This window comes from Emydura macquarii, unplaced genomic scaffold (genome assembly GCF_026122565.2).
Source record: "Emydura macquarii macquarii isolate MOO-44397 ecotype Brisbane River unplaced genomic scaffold, CSIRO-AGI_Emac_v2 contig_1254, whole genome shotgun sequence".
Lineage (NCBI taxonomy): Eukaryota > Metazoa > Chordata > Testudines > Chelidae > Emydura > Emydura macquarii.
Genome location: NW_027131391.1, coordinates 2,023,623 through 2,039,408, shown reverse-complemented (window position 1 = coordinate 2,039,408; position 15,786 = coordinate 2,023,623). Strand labels below are relative to the sequence as shown.

At 43.2% G+C, this 15,786-nt stretch overlaps 1 protein-coding gene across 4 annotated transcripts in view; it reads left to right on the top strand.

Annotated features, from left to right (window-relative positions):
* Positions 1-15,786, top strand: part of SFI1 (SFI1 centrin binding protein) — a 52,846-nt gene that overhangs the window by 17,714 nt on the left and 19,346 nt on the right. For all 4 annotated transcript variants that reach the window (XM_067550046.1, XM_067550048.1, XM_067550045.1 and 1 more), the window contains 8 exons: positions 877-1,033; positions 2,965-3,126; positions 3,589-3,659; positions 5,713-5,805; positions 6,406-6,503; positions 7,242-7,308; positions 7,931-8,061; positions 15,563-15,644. In XM_067550046.1, coding sequence (XP_067406147.1) covers positions 877-1,033; positions 2,965-3,126; positions 3,589-3,659; positions 5,713-5,805; positions 6,406-6,503; positions 7,242-7,308; positions 7,931-8,061; positions 15,563-15,644 — 861 coding nt within the window. The remainder of the gene's footprint in view (positions 1-876; positions 1,034-2,964; positions 3,127-3,588; positions 3,660-5,712; positions 5,806-6,405; positions 6,504-7,241; positions 7,309-7,930; positions 8,062-15,562; positions 15,645-15,786) is intronic.

Sequence of the window (15,786 nt, the reverse complement as noted above, 5' to 3'; positions counted from 1 at the left end):
TTATCTTCCTCACTAAGTCATTTACACTCACTACCCAGCAGAATCCAAGTGACTGTAGAACACTCACAGTACAATGGACAGTTCACCTTTTGTGAAATCCAAAGTGAAAATTATTCGTCAAGATGATATATTTTATTTCTTATGCCCTGGAATTGTTCATCCTTTCCCTGGAAGGGTGGCGGTTGCTGTCATGGGTTTAGAATAAGGCACTTGCTCTCTTCCCACTTCGATAGGGTGTAGCCTTTGATTCTAGCCTGACTGAATGATGGCAATGCTGCCTTGATGGTATCAGCACTTTGCCAAGGAGGCTGAAAAGTGCTGATCCCATGGTTTGGGAAATATTGTAAGGACTTTAGATACCAGCTTCCTTCATCTCCTTTAAATGAAAGGCTTGTACTTGGGAGCCCATTATTCATTCCCAGAAAGTAGCATTCTGTCCATTAAAAGGAAGAAATGGTAGTGTAACTTAAGATTTCTCAGGCTGTTGCAAGATTGACCCTGGCATTCCCTGTTCCCACATACCTTCTACACTGCAAACTGCTTAGCTCAGGGCTGTTGACAAGGTGAGAGGAGTTTGGTTGTACATGTATGGGGAAAGCCAGGGTGGGAATGAGGGAAGGAGGAGGCGGTAAATGAAAGTCCTGGCCTAAATAGATTGGAAATGACCAATAGAATCGAGTAAATGATTGCTTCATGTAAACCTCATTCTCCATAGCTCCTTCTTTAGTTCTGTCTCCTGGTCTCTCTTTGACATGCTCTCTCTCCATTGCCTTTGTGTTTCCTTTTCCCCTTCCTCTGCTCTTGCTCACTCCCTAGCTCCCCTCTGTTTATTCTTGGCTGACCCTCCTCCTCACTTTTTCTAACTTGTATTGTCAGGCCTGGCTACAGTGGATGGAACTCTATCTACACATCCAGCATGACAAGCAGAAGGAGGTCTGGGCAATGAGTCATCATCAGCACTGTGAACTGAGGAGATGCTTGAAGGCCTGGCTGGGGCACTTGCAACTTCAAAGAGAAAAGAAGCATCAGAACAGTGAGTGAGAATCATAGAAATATAGGACTGGAAGGGACTTTCAGTGTAGTCTGCTGCACTGAAGCAGGACTAAGTATTATCTAGACCAGCCCTGACAGGTGTTTGTCTAACCTGCTCTTAACAATGTCCAATGACGGAGATTCCACGACCTCCCTAGGTAATTTGTTCCAGTGCTTAACTACCATTATAGTTAGGAAGTTTTTCCTAATGTCTAATCTAAACCTCTCTTGCTGCAGTTTAAACCCATTACTTCTTGTCCTGTCCTCAGTGGTTAAAGAGAACAATTTGTCACCCTCCTCTTTATAAAAACCTTTTAGATACTTGAATACTGTTACCATGTCCCCCAAGTCTTCTCTATTCCAGACTAAATAAACCCAGTTTTTTCAGTCTTTCCTCATAGGTCATGTTTTCTAGACCTTTAATCATTTTGTTGCTCTACTGTGGACTTTTTTTAGTTTGTTCACAACTTTCCTAAATTGTGGTGCCCAGAACTGGACACAGTATTCTAGCTGAGGCCTTATCAGTGCTGAGTAGAGTGGAAGAATTACTTCTCATGTCTTGCTTAAACACTCCTCCGAGTACATCCCAGAATGATGTTTGGTTTTTTGCAACGGTATTACATTGTTGATCCATATTTAGATTGTGAGCCATTATCACCCCCGGATCCTTTTCTGCAATACTCTTTCCTGGGCAGTCATTTCCCATTTTGTATTTGTGCAGTTGATTATTCCTTCCTAATTGAAGTACTTTGCGTTTGTCCATATTGAATTTCATCCTGTTTACTCCAGATCATTTCTCAAGTTTGTCAAGATCATTTTGAATTTTAATCCTGTCCTCCAAAGTGCTTGCAACCTCTCCCAGCTTGATACTGTCCACAAACTATAAGTGTATTCTCTGTCATGATGCAAATAATTTATGAAGCTATTGAATAGAACTGGACCCATAACCGATCCTTGCAGGACCCCACTCAATATGCTCTTCCAGCTCAATTGTGAGCCATTGGCTACTCTCTGAGTACGGTTTTTGAGCCAGTTGTCCACCCACCTTATAGGAGGTTCATCTAGGCTATATTTCTGTTTGTTTATGAGAAGGTCATGTGAAACAGCATCAAAAGCCTTACTAAGGTTGAAATATATGACAGCTACTGCTTCTCCCCTATCCACAAGGCTTGTTACCCTGTCGAAGGATAGTAGCTTGATGTGACATGATTTGTTCTTGACAAATCCAGGTTGACTGCTACTTATTACCTTCTCTGTTTTAACAATTTGATTGTTTGATTATTTGCTCTATCATCATTCTGGGTACTAAAATTAAGCTGACTAGTCTATAATTCACTGGTTTGTCCTTATTCCCCTTTGTATAGATAGGTGCTATATTTGAATGGTGGAGAGATGGGACAGAATAGGGCTTCACTATCTAAACAACTCATTGCCACTGATAGAAGAAGGTGATATATTTTCCCTTTTAGGAGACACTGATGCTTCTGGTTGGTGGTTCAGCAGCTGAAGAGCTGTGGCCTGGGCTAGCAAGGATTTTGTGTTTTGTATATTGATGCATCCAGAAAGGAACCTGTTGTTGCCTTATTGTGGAAAGAGGATGGATATGGTTTTAGAAAGGGAACACTTTATAGCCCTGTTGACCAAGGATTACATATTGTAGTGTATAATTCGATTGGGATACCTGAGAGGAAGAAGCATGCAGCCAGATTCAGAGCTAATATCAGTCCCTGCAGGGATTTCCTGAATAACCAGAACAATGTCAGCAAATAAGTGGTAGTAAAATTCTTGGTAAAAATCCCATCATCCCTTGCTGGTACTGGAGGTTTGGTCACTTGAGAGCCTAGAGTTTGCATGCCATTGTCTCATCCTGACACAAATGCAGCAGGAGTAGAGAATGCTGGTCATGTGTAATTCATGTGTCTGTTGTTCTAGAGCTGGCTCAGCAACATCACCAAGTCTGTGTGCTCCAGCAATGTTTCTCTGGCTGGCGGCAGGCCTGGGAGCACAGAAGAAGCATGCGAGTCCATCAGGAGTGCATTGGTGAGCTAGCAGCAAGGGCTACGTTACGGAGAGTCTTCACACACTGGAAGCATTGTATCCTTCGTGTATGCTGCCCTAGAGGTGCCATGTTCAAGATACTCCTGCAGGTGGATGGGGCAGATGAGCAAATATGTAAGAAGCAGCATTTGAGTCAGGCATGGTTGGACTGAGATGCACCTCTTCATTAGAAGGGTGCAGGTTAGACCATAGTGAATGGGCATTGGAAGGGAGCAAGACCAGCAATTGGAACACATTAGCTAAAAACCTGTAAGGAATAGGATATGGTAGGAGGGAATCACTGACACTAGGCCAGAGATGCATCTTTTTAAACCAGTGAAGCCTGGTTCAAGAGCTTCACTACAACAAAAATGTATCTGTGTGAATATCAGTGCAGAAAATCCAGTGCTAAAGCAATGTGGACTGGAATTCAGTGCCTGTCCCTGAAGGAGATCGTTGTGTGTCTGTAGGCATGGGGACGTCTATGTAAAAGGTACTTTCTTTTTAACTTGATGACAGATGTGGTACTGTGCATAGAAGAGACCTGGCAGCACGAGCTTGCAGAAAAGCATCACCGGCACCACCTGTTGGTAAGAGTTTTGTAATATCTCAGATGAGAGGGAATCTAGGCTATTTGTAGTGATTTCCCAGAGTCTCTCCTAGTCACGTGTGTTCATATTGATGGTAAGTGTGTCATGCTTTAGGTGGTAGGTATAGTATTTTCTTCCATTAAATGTTCAGATCAGATACTAGGTGCACAGACTCAAACTGTAATGGAATCTGCTAGAGTCTCTGTTCCTCAGGGTGTTGTGTGCAGAGAAGATAGACTTTAAGACCAGAAAGGACCATCATGATCATTTAGTCTGACCTCCTGCACATCGCAAGCCACAGAACCTCACTCACCCACTCCTGTAATAGACCCATAACCTCTGGCTGAGTTACTGAAATCTTCAAATCATGATTTAAAGACTTCAAGTGACAGAGAATCCACCACTTAAACTAGTTTAAACGTGCAAGTGACCTGTGCCCCATGTTGAAGAGGAAGCTGAAAACCACCTGGAGTCTCTGCCAATCTGACCGAGGGGGAAATTCCTTCCCAATCCCAAATGTGGCAGTCAGTTAGACTCTGAGCTTGTGGGCGAGACTCATAGCCAGACACCTGGGAAAGCATTCTCTGTTGTAACTCAGAGCTCTCCCTATCTAGTGTCCCATCACTGGCCTTTGGAGATATTTGCTACTAGCAGTTGCAGTTTGGCTGCATACTGTTGTAGGCAGCCTTATCATACCATCCCCTCTATAAATTTATCAAGCTCAGTCTTGAAGCCAGTTAGGTTTTTTGCCCCCATTGCTCCCCTTTAAATGCTGTTCCAGAACATCACTCCTCTGATGGTTAGAAACCTTCATCTAAACTTGTTGATGGCCAGTTAATATCCATTTGTTTTTGTGTCCACATTGGCACTAAACTTAAATAAAATAGGAGGCCTGATATTTGTATCTTGATGGGGAATCTCATCTGAGACAAATATCTTTCCAATCAAGAGCAAATCAAGGTATTGTTCCAATCAAGAAGCGAATTAACTCAGATCAGTGGGTCCCCTCATGCACTCTTGGGTCCTTCACTCTGAAACATCATTTTTCCCTTTTTATTCTAGTGATTTTTCTCATTTTTGCTAGTTATTCAGGAGGGTTACTGCCCTAGTGCTCTGAGGATAAATGGTTTTGTCCCTGTTTACGCTGCTATGCTACAATGTCTGTACTTCCTGTACTTCCCACTTGAAGATTGAAAACCTTCCCTTTGTGATAATTCCATCACATACCAGCCATTTATGTGAGAGCCTATAAATATGTCTCTTCCACTTGGGGAAGGATAGGATTTAGTCTTTTTTTTCTTTATCCTTAAATGCACCCCCCCCCCCCCTTCCCAACAGAAATAAATTCCTTATCTCTGGCATTCACAGGGCCTCTGGCTTGTTGGAGCAGATGTTATTCTATAGTGTGAGGTAGTGTTGATCATCAAAAAATAATCCTAAAGCCAATGGGATTATATTTTGGAAATACCAGCAGTAGTGTAACAGGAAGTGTTGGCCCTTTAAGGCAGGGAACAGCACTATAATTCTTCCCAGTTCAGCCCAGAATTGAAGCATTCTGAGACTTGTAGTCCAGAGTTAGAGGTTAGTAAAGAGCTGGGGAAGGGGAGAGCGGTATTTAAGATCCATTTTTCCAGTACAGAGAGAGCTTGGAAAGGTACAGGAGCTTCTGGGTAGGAGGAAGTTGTGAATCTTGGGCAAGACCTGTCGGTCTCTCTATTGAGAGAGGGCTTGGGAAGGGGCCTGGGCAGTGACTGCTGACAGAGCGTTGGAGGGAGCTGGATGTCTCAAGAAGAGATCCTAGGAAGGGGGAGGTTTTTAATTTAGCTGAAGAGCTAAACTGTCCAACCAGTGGGAGGGAGATTGAGGCTCTGCTATATGTCCATGACAAGGCAGTAAGACTGACCACTACAAGTAGCAACAAAGCTGGACTCTGTGTACCTAGCTTTGGCTCTCTGTAAGGAGCAGCTGGTCCCAGGGAAAACAGCCCTTGGCTGCTTGGTAATTCAGGCTACACAGTGAATGGTAAGTATACCTCTGCTGATTATTTTCACAGCACTTTGGGTTTAATGCCCTGCGGAAGAACATTATAAATGCTCGTCTCCAGCAAATGAGAAGAAATTTGGCTCATCGGCAGCATCAAGTAATGGTGGGTTTAATCTTGTGCTGTGCTGTGTTTACATGAGATCTTTCCCTGAACCATCCCACCTTCTCACACCTGCATCTACAAAGCATTCTCCAGTCAGTTGCATTGTTCCCTTGCCACCAGCAGTTTCAGAAAATATCTCCTGCGTACTATCTCCTTTGTAAGTCTAGGGTCAGTCACAGACATGTTGACCTAGTTACGTGTTGTCATACAGCCCCATTGTGAACCTCTTTGCAGACAAAAAGATTTATAGTGCCTCTCTGAAGGCAGGGAACAATTGGCCCATGACAAGGAGAGTGAAGTGGTTCAAGTAAGTTCAGTATAGCATGCATTATAGCAGCACCTGGATGTAGCAACATTTCTATTTTCAATGGTTTGAGGACTCCAGGTCTTCATTAAAGACATTCATAGCAGCTGGAAGAAAACAGAATTGGATCAGGCTCACACGCTTTTTAGATTGCTTCATTTTGTATAGCAGCACAGTATGCTTCAAGAAACTCTCTCTTCAGAATGCTGCATTAGCAGGACATCTGCATCATCATTCTTTTGGATTCTCCTTTTCTCATTACCTGAGGTTTTTCTATCTCTGCTATTTTGCTCCAGTTGCTGCAGAGCTTCTGGAATTGCTGGATGTATCGGTTGGAACAGCAGGAGGAAGAGCATCAGCGGCCCTTGACGCTAGTAGCTCGCAGTCACTACAGGTACATCAGGGAAATATATTTCCAGATGCAACTAAGGAGCTGGATCTCACCAGCTCTTGGTTCTGGTTTTAAATCTGGTAATGCTTCCATGAGTGGGATCATCTTGGCACATTATGAAGAGTTGTCTAGTTCTGGACCATGCCTCATTTGAGAAACATGGGAGGGAAATTGATATTGGTTAGCTCTAAGTCTTGTCTGTTATCTTATCTCCTACAATTGGTGGGAGTATTGGTATGGACACAGCACAGGCAGTTTTGACATCAGGTTGCATAGACCGGCACTGAACGGTGCTAGAAAATGGGGTGGTAAAACATCTGCCCTGTCTACATGAGTGCAACCACCAGGGGGAACCTCAAGAGTGGGAGAGAGCATTTTTGGGGGCAAGTGTTAACAACAATAGAGGCTAAATTCCTCTTTAATCGCAGTGAAGATACTTATTTCAGGTCTGAGTGCACAATTATGAAGCAGTAGAAGAAACTCTGGCACTTGTACCTGACTAGATTGTGTTTTTAGATAAATATGTAACTCCTACTTTTGTTGTCTTGCTTTGGGAGAAATCTGTGTGGTATACTTAAAGCATTTTAAAATAACTAAATCACACAATTATTTCCGGATTATTGAGTCTGACTGTTCAGGACACTAAGTATATGAAGTTGTCCATGGTTCTGGTCCTGAGCAATTTTTTCATATAGAGGGAGGCTGTTTACTGAATAGTTAGGTTTTATTTTTTTATTTCAGGGTAACGCTACTGCACAAGACCATCAGGTTATGGTTAAAGAATGCCAAGTGGAGAAGACACAGGCAGGTATGGAGTATCTGTCATGTTTAAGTAGCTCTTACACGAGATCCAAAAGCTGGATAAATAAGGAAGCCACTTGCACCAATAAGAGGATGAAGGAGGGGTAAACGTGCCACTCATTTCTTTGGTGCAGCAGGTTCGTAGGATAAAATCATGTCCTCCCCTATCCATGGTTTGTTTGTTTAAAAAAAAAAAAAAAAAAAAAAAAAAAATTGTACATCAGCCACTCAGAGCACCCTCTTGGAACCAAAGCATGCTCATGTTGGCCACTGGAGTCTCTAGAAAGGACAGGAATCCCTGATTAGTTGATTTATGATCGTTATTACTATTGATAGTTTGCAGTAGTGCCCACAACATAAGCCTTGTTTTGAAATATTACTTCGTTCTGAATGCAGTCTCCAGAATGAGCTGAAACTGTTGAATTAGTTGGGTGGAATTTCTTTTCCACCTCCTTTCCTGAGAAAATTGTGGAGTAGATTAGAAACAAATCCCCAAAGCTGGGTACCCATAACACCTATATGTTAAGTAGGATAGTTTAGTTCAGATGGCCCTGCTGTGGAGTCCCTTGGGAAGAGGGAAGGGGCAGCACTATTCTGAAATGAAACCAAGCATGTCATTTGCTTTCTAGATGCAATATGCCAAAGCTGACAGTCACTATGGAAGAATGATCTTGCCTGTCACCTTCCAGGCCTGGAAGAGGTTTAAGAACAATCAGTGCTGGCGGAGAGAGATGAAGGAAACAGCATCATGCTTTCACAGGTACAGTGGACTGTTCTTATGGACTGATTTTAAAAGGAGTATGTACATTAGGCTGCAGCAACCAGTGTCATGTGTAACTAACAGACTAAAATTTGTTATAAAATCCACTTAGGTTATCTCATGAAATGAAAGGGTCATTTACTGGGACCAGTTGTTCTTCAATAGTTGCCTCTGCACATTCCTACTTGTGGGATATGTTGTTCCCTTACATCTTGACACCAGGGGTTACCATATCCTACAAGTGGGAATATTAAATGTTACTTTGAATAACAGAGTCTTGCTTTTGAGAGGCAATGTGATCTAGTGGATTGAGATGAGACAGAGCAGGAACCCATGATATCTCATTTTGGCTCTGACACAGACTTGGAACTTGTCTGCACAGAAACCGGAACCACTATGACTGGAATTAAATTTGTTGCAGTTCACACCTTTCTTTATTTTGATGGAACTTTGTGCCTGGGCATTCTGCATTGGTTTAAAGCTAGTGTACATCACTCCAGTTTGCTCCTGTTTTTACCAGGGACAATATTTAATAGGGGCAAGCTAAACTGATACAAGACAAGGTTAAACCATTGCAGTGTCCATGCAAATTTGTACTCATTTTAACTAAATAACTGCAACATCACAGCTTTAGTTAAACTGGAAAAACTTCTGTGTATAGACAAGCCCCAAGTGTATAACTTAAGTGAGTAAAAATCAACTTTGGTTACAGTGAAAGGAGGCACTCTAAATGTGAAATAAGTGTCCAGATGCAGACTTGAACTAAAATAACTAAACACTAGCCAATGTGGTTATTCCAGTTCCAGTTTCTGTATAAATAAGTCCTTGCAATATTGCCTTGGCAAGTCACTTATGGCTTTTCCATCTCCCACTGAAATAAACAGAAGCTGTGGGTGCTCATCATCTCTGAAAATTAAGCCACTAACCTGTGCCTCAGTTTCCCCACCTGTAAAAAGGGGATAATGAAATTACTAGCCTACTTCACCAGAGTGTTGTGGTGGTTGGTTAATGGTTTGTACAGTGAGTTGAGGATATAAAATGCTATATTTATTCATTACATTATCATCTTTTCACTTCTGTGATTGGGGGGGGGGAGGAAGGTGAGAAAAATATTATTCTTTAGCGATTTAAAAGAACTTTTGTGGGCTCATGTTGTTTGAATTCAGTCCTGGCTCTGAGCTGGCAGGGCTGTGATGCAACTAAAGCATTGCTTTAGCTTTTTGATTAGAAAGCACATGAGGAAGCACTGCTTCTCTAAAGAAGGGCTGTGTCCAGACCTAGACTCCTACAGTGGACACCCTCCTGGGAAGCATTTTTTCCTTTTAAGTCAGAAGAAAAACATTTCTTTAACACGGACTCTTCCTTCCCAGCAAACCCAGGCCCTGTACCCAGAGGGATTTTCAGTTTTTTTATGGGCTAGAAATGATTACGTTCTAGGTTGATGAATTTCTGCCATCAAAAGCCAGGCTGCACAGGTTAAAAACAAACCACAGAGAATCTTGATGCTGTTTTAGAAGATATCTTGCTTTTTAGGAGATACACATATAGTTTTGGAGGGTGGGTTGAGTAATGAGGGCAACTGGTCTTCTGAAAGCAATTAGAGGAGTTTGTTTTGGCTAAGCTGGGAATGCAGTTGTAGCACACTGGAGATCAGGATAAAGAACAGACCCAAAGTTCTTATTTTTCTAGCTCAGGAGGCTGAATGAGGTGTGTAAAGGAAAATTGGCTCTTGCATGGAGCTGCGCCTCCTCTGCCTGAAAAGGGGTGGAACAGATGAGTGAGTGGGGGAAGATTTTAGGTGAATGTTGCCGCTTGACCTGAATCCTGAATGGTTAGCCAATATTTAGGGTCTTGCCTGATTTGTTTCAGTTAGGAGGAGAAAATGATTGAATCAGGTATTTGTTTGATGCAGTCCTGTTTATTTACAAAGAAATAAACAGGATTTTTAGTCCCAGTTTCCCAGTCCCATTTCCCTGAACATAGTAGGAACAAACAAGAGGCAGTTTCCTTGTTCAAAAATCCAAGCCTGCTTTCCAGCCAGTTCTGTGGCAGAGGTTCTCTCTCTTGGCTTCCCCCTTCTGATACAGTCTCCCACAGCATTCTTATCAGCAAGTTAAAGTAGTATGGGTTGGATGAATGGACTATAAAATGGATAGAAAGCTGGCTAGATCATCGGGCTCAACGCGTAGTGATCAATAGCTCCATGTCTAGCTGGTAGCCAGTCACAAGCGGAGTGCTCCAGGGGTCGGTCCTGGGGCCGGTTTTGTTCAAAATCTTCATTAATGATCTAGAGGATAGGGTAGATTGTACCCTCAGCAAGTTTGCAGATGACACTAAGCTAGGGGGAGTGGTAGATACCCTGGAAGGTAGGGATAGGATACAGAGTGACCTAGACAAATTGGAGGATTGGGCCAAAATAAATCTGATAAGGTTCAACAAGGTCAAGTGCAGAGTCCTGCACTTAGGATGGAAGAATCCTATGCACAGCTACAGATGGGGGACCAACAGGCTAGGCAGGAGTTCTGCAGAAAAGGATCTGGGGGTTACAGTGGATAAGAAGCTGGATATGAGTCAGCAGTGTGCCCTGGTTGCCAAGAAGGCTAATAGCATATTGGGCTGCATTAGTAGGAGTGTTGCTAGCAGATCGAGGGAAGTGATTATTCCCCTCTATTCGGCATTGGTGAGGCTGCATTTGGAGTATTGTGTCCAGTTTTGGGCCCCCCACTACAAAAAGGATGTGGACAAGTTGGAGAGAGTCCAGCGGAGGGCAACAGAAATTATTTAGGGGGCTGGAGCACAAGACTTATGAGGTGGGACTGAGGGAACTAGGCTTCTTTAGTCTGCAAAAGGAAGAATGAGGGGGGATTTGATAGCAGCCTTTAACTACCTGAAAGGGGGTTCCAGGGAGGATGGAGCTAGGCTGTTTTCAATGGTAGCAGATAACAGAACAAGGAGCAACGGTCTCAAATTGCAGTGGGGGAGGTCTAGGTTGGATATTAGGAAAATGTTTTTCACTAAGAGGGTGGTGAAGCACTGGAATGGGTTACCTAGGGAGGTGGTGGAATCTCCATCTTTAGAGGTTTTTAAGATGCAGCTTGACAAAGTCCTGGCTGGGATCATTTTAGCTTTGAGCAGGGGGTTGGACTAGATGACCTCCTGAGGTCTCTTCCAACTCTGATTCCTAGGGCCATGCTCACCAGTGCTTCTCTTGCTTTCTGCTCCTGTCTCCTGATACACGCAGCTCCACCAATCAGTGCTCCAGCTCTTGCATTTGCAATCAGTATCGATACCCTCTTATTCTCCTTGAGTTAGTTATTGCTCTGGCCATCCCATGCTGTCCAGGGTCTTGGGTGGCACCTTCTGTTGTTGCTTACTCCTTAAGGATCTTAATTACTACTCCATTTTGTCTGAATGAAAGATGGGTAGCATGACCATCAGCTTTAACAAAGTCTGTGATTGCCCCTAGATCAGACATGGCTTGCTGGCAGCCACCAACACATCCAGCGCAACACTCCTAAATCCTATTAATTCAGTACCATATTGACTCAGTACCAGGCAAATTGGTTGAAACTATAGTAAAGAACAAAATTATCAGACACATAGATGAACACGATTTGTTGGAGAAGAGTAAACAACGTTTATATAAGGGCAAATAATGCCTCACCAATCTATTAGAATTCTTTGGGGGAAATCAACAGGCATTTGGACAAGGGTGATCCAGTGGATATAGTGTACTTGGATTTTCAGAAAGCCTTTGACAAGGTCCCTCACCGAAGGCTCTTAAGCAAAATAAGCTGTCATGGAATAAGAGGGAAGGTCCTCTCCTGAATCAGTAAAAGATAGGAAATAATGGGTGGGAATAAATGATCAGTTTTCAGAATGGAGAAAGGTAAATAGTGGTCTGTACTGGAACCAGTACTGTTCAACATACTCATAAATGATCTGGAAAAAGGGGTAAACAGTGAGGTGGCAAAATTTGCAGATGATACAAAACTTCTCAAGATAGTTAAGTCCAAAGCAGTCTGCGAAGTTACAAAAGGATCTCACAAAACTGGGTGACTGTGCAACGAAATGGCAGATGAAATTCAGTGTTGATAAATGCAAAGTAATGCACATTGGAAAACATAATTCCAACTATATAAATAAAATGGTGGGGTTTACATTAGCTTTTGCCACTCAAGAAAGAGACCTTGGAGTCATTGTGGACAGTTCTCTGAAAACATCTACTCAAGGTGTAGTGGCAGTCAAAAAAGCTAACAGAATGTTGGGAGGCATTAGGAAAGGGATATATAATAAGACAGAAAACATCATAATGCCTCTATATAAATCCATGATATGCCCACATGTTAAATATTGTGTGCAGATCTGGTTGCCCCATCTCTAAAAAGATACATTGGAATTGGAAAAGGTACAGAAAAGGACAACTGAAACGATTAGGGGTATGGAAAAGCTACCATATGAGGAGAGATTAATGAGACTAGGACTTTTCAGCTTGGAAAAGAGAGGACTAAGGGGGGATATGATAGAGGTCTATAAAATCATGATTGGTGTGGAGAAAGTAAATAAGGAAGTGCTATTTATTCCTTCTCATAACACAAGAACGAGGGGCTACCAGATGAAATTAATAGGCAGCAGGTTTAAAATGAACAAAAGGAAGTATTTCTTCACACAACACACAGTCCACCTGTGGAACTCTTTGCCAGAGGATTTTGTGAAGGCCAAAACTAGAACGGTTAAAAAAAAAAGAAATAGATAAGTTCATGGAGGATATATCCCTCAATGGCCAGGATGGGTAGGGATGCAAAACCATGCTCTGAAGTGTCCCTAGCTTCTGTTTCCAGAATGATTGCCTGTTGGCCAGAATGATTGCCTGATTGCCAGAATGATTGCCTGTTCTATTCATTCCATCTGAAGTACCCGGCATCGGCCACTGTTGGAAGACAGGATACTGGGCTAGATGGACCATTGGCCTGACCCAGGATGGCCTTTCTTATTTTCTTATTTTCAACCTATTACACTGTTGTTTGTGCCTTTTGAAAATCTATCCTAATGAACTGCAATAGCTACCTGTTCAGAAGTTACCTGGTCAGCCCTGAGTCATCTTCTAGTCGTGTTAAGGCTTGGGAAGGGCTGGGACCTCTTGACAGGCTAGGAAGTATACCCAGGTTAAAGAGTCTTGGAAACAGCTCCTCCTTGGAACTACTGCTTCAGCCTGAGCTTCCAGGCTGGTAAATTTTCACAGCAGTTGGGCAACATGTTCGTGTAATGTATAGTGTTGTTATCCCTCCCCTAGTTCTCACCCCTATATATGTATATAGTGCCTTATATCAGTGGTTCCCAAACTTTTTAATAATGGGACCCACCAACTGCATTTTGTTTTCTCTGGGGACCCCTCATTACTAATATTGTGTGTGTGATTGTTTACTATTTTTAATCTTTTATTAATTGAAACATGAAAGAAAAAAAGAGAAACAAAATCCCCTTTCTCTTGCTTTCCCAGCCCTGCCCCCTTTTGTGGATAGAGAACTGTAATAAGGGTCATTCTACACCCAATTACTCCTTCAAGTGAGAGTGGAAGACAGGCTATAATAGAAAACACAAAAGAGCTTCCAGGATGTGTCTGTGCTGGGAAATAATTAGCCTCTCCAAGATCATCTCACATCTGGAGGCCTAACTGAAACAGACCCCAAAAAAACACAGATTCCCCTCTTAGCAAGGGGGCCATGCAATTCCAGTCTTCTCTTGCATCAAGGTGAGGTGAGCACATCTGCTTCACCATCCTTGGTCTGGCTTGGTTCGGTTCAGCCCCAGTCTGCTCCCAGGTCACCTGCTCAGCTCCCCTCCATCCATCCCTGCTCCTGCATTCCCAGTTGGCTCCTCTCTCCCTGCAGCCAGGCCACAATGGCTACCAGGCTAGTGACTCTCTGCTTGTTCGTTCTGGCCACTTCCTATGCGTTGCTGCTGCTGTCCAGATCACACACCCCATGCTGCTGCTTGCTGTCCATGGGAAGTGAGAGTGGGATCTGGATAGCAACAGCAGCCTGGAGGAAGAGGCCAGAGCCAGTGAATGGTCAGTCAGCAGCCAGTCCCCAGCCTGTATGTGTCCTAGAGGTGCTTTCTCTATGCTGCTGCCTAGTTCCTGCTCCCCACGCTGCTGCCTGCTGCCCAGGGGAAGTGAGAGTGCAGGGTGGAGGTGTGTCTCTAGGGCACAGATGACCCAACTAGATCTTTCCCACTACTCTCTGGTGGGTCAGGACCCTCCATTTGGGAATTGCTGCTTTACACTTTTGAAACACTTTACGAACATCCCCATATACCCTTGTGAGGGAGGTAGGCTAGCAAGTCTTACTATCTCATTGTATAGAGGAGGAAACTCAGACAGCCAGGGTAAATGACTTGCCCAAGGTTACGTAGTGAGGCATTGGCAGAGGAGGGAATACAGGAAACCCTTTGGTCCGGTACTTAGACCACTCTGCCTCCTATAAGTTTTGTTTTGATACTTTTCTAAAAGTCCATTTTACAGAATTTCCTGAATTTGTAATTCAAATCACTGTCACTTTAAACAAACAAACAAAAAGTATTTGTGCCTGTCTTTAAACATACACAACAAATCACAGATTAAGGTCTGTCGGTGTGTGGAGGTGGCAGGGTTATGTTTATAGCTTTTGAAGAAGAAACACAAGGTTATATTATATCTAAGGTTAAGATTTTGCCACGGTTATTTTTAGTAAAAGTCAGGGACAGGTCACGGGCAATAAACAAAAATTCACAGACGTCCGTGACCTGTCCCTGACTTTTACTAAAAATAACCGTGGCAAAGTAGGGACAACTGAAGCCCGACCTGGGGGGTGGGCAGATGAGAGCCCAAGCCCCGCTGCAGGAGCAGGAGTGGTCTGACAGCCCATGGTGGCTGGGAGCACCAGGTCCAGTGGCTTAGAGCAGCGGGTCCCCCCATGGTGGCTGAAAGCTGCAGGGCCCCCACTGGCTGACAGCTCCTGATCTGCTACCTCAGGGCTGAAGCAGAAAATGTCATGAAGGTCTCTGAAAGGCATGGGTTCCGTGACTTCCATGATCTCTGTGATGTAATCTTAACCTTAATTATATCATTTGCTTTCGGATATACTGTCAGTGAGGTGATTGGAAATTGGAATAATCTGTTGAAAAATCTAGAAGTGGGTGGAAGTAGGAAATTCTAGTGAATTCAGTGGAAGCATGAATATTTTCTTAAAATGCAATAGTCTAGGTGAGATTTTAAGCAACAGTGGAATGGACTGAGTGTGAGTATGAGATTATTTTTAAAAAATCCATGGAATAAAGAGGAGTGATTGACTTCTAAAGCAGTCTTGCCTGATGCTATAAAATCAGAGCAACTGTATAACAGATGGTTTCAGTTTGAATAGACTGGCATGGTCATAATTTGAATTCCATTAGAGCCCATAAGCCCCTTAGCTGTCTGAAAGGATTCATTGGTTCCACTGGCATTCTTCATTTTTGCTTGCAGAGATTCGTTGACAAGACAGGTATTTGACACGTGGTGGCTGAGTGCATGTCAGCAGCGAGAGAACCGGACGACAGAGAGAATGGTAAATGCAGCACTTTCCCTTGGACCTCACCGAAGAGATAGATGGGACGGTTTCCTGATCACTTCCTGTGAACATGAACAGCACAAGATAGGCTTGCACCCATTGCTATTCCATTTGAGTGGTTGGGGACCACATGAGACAG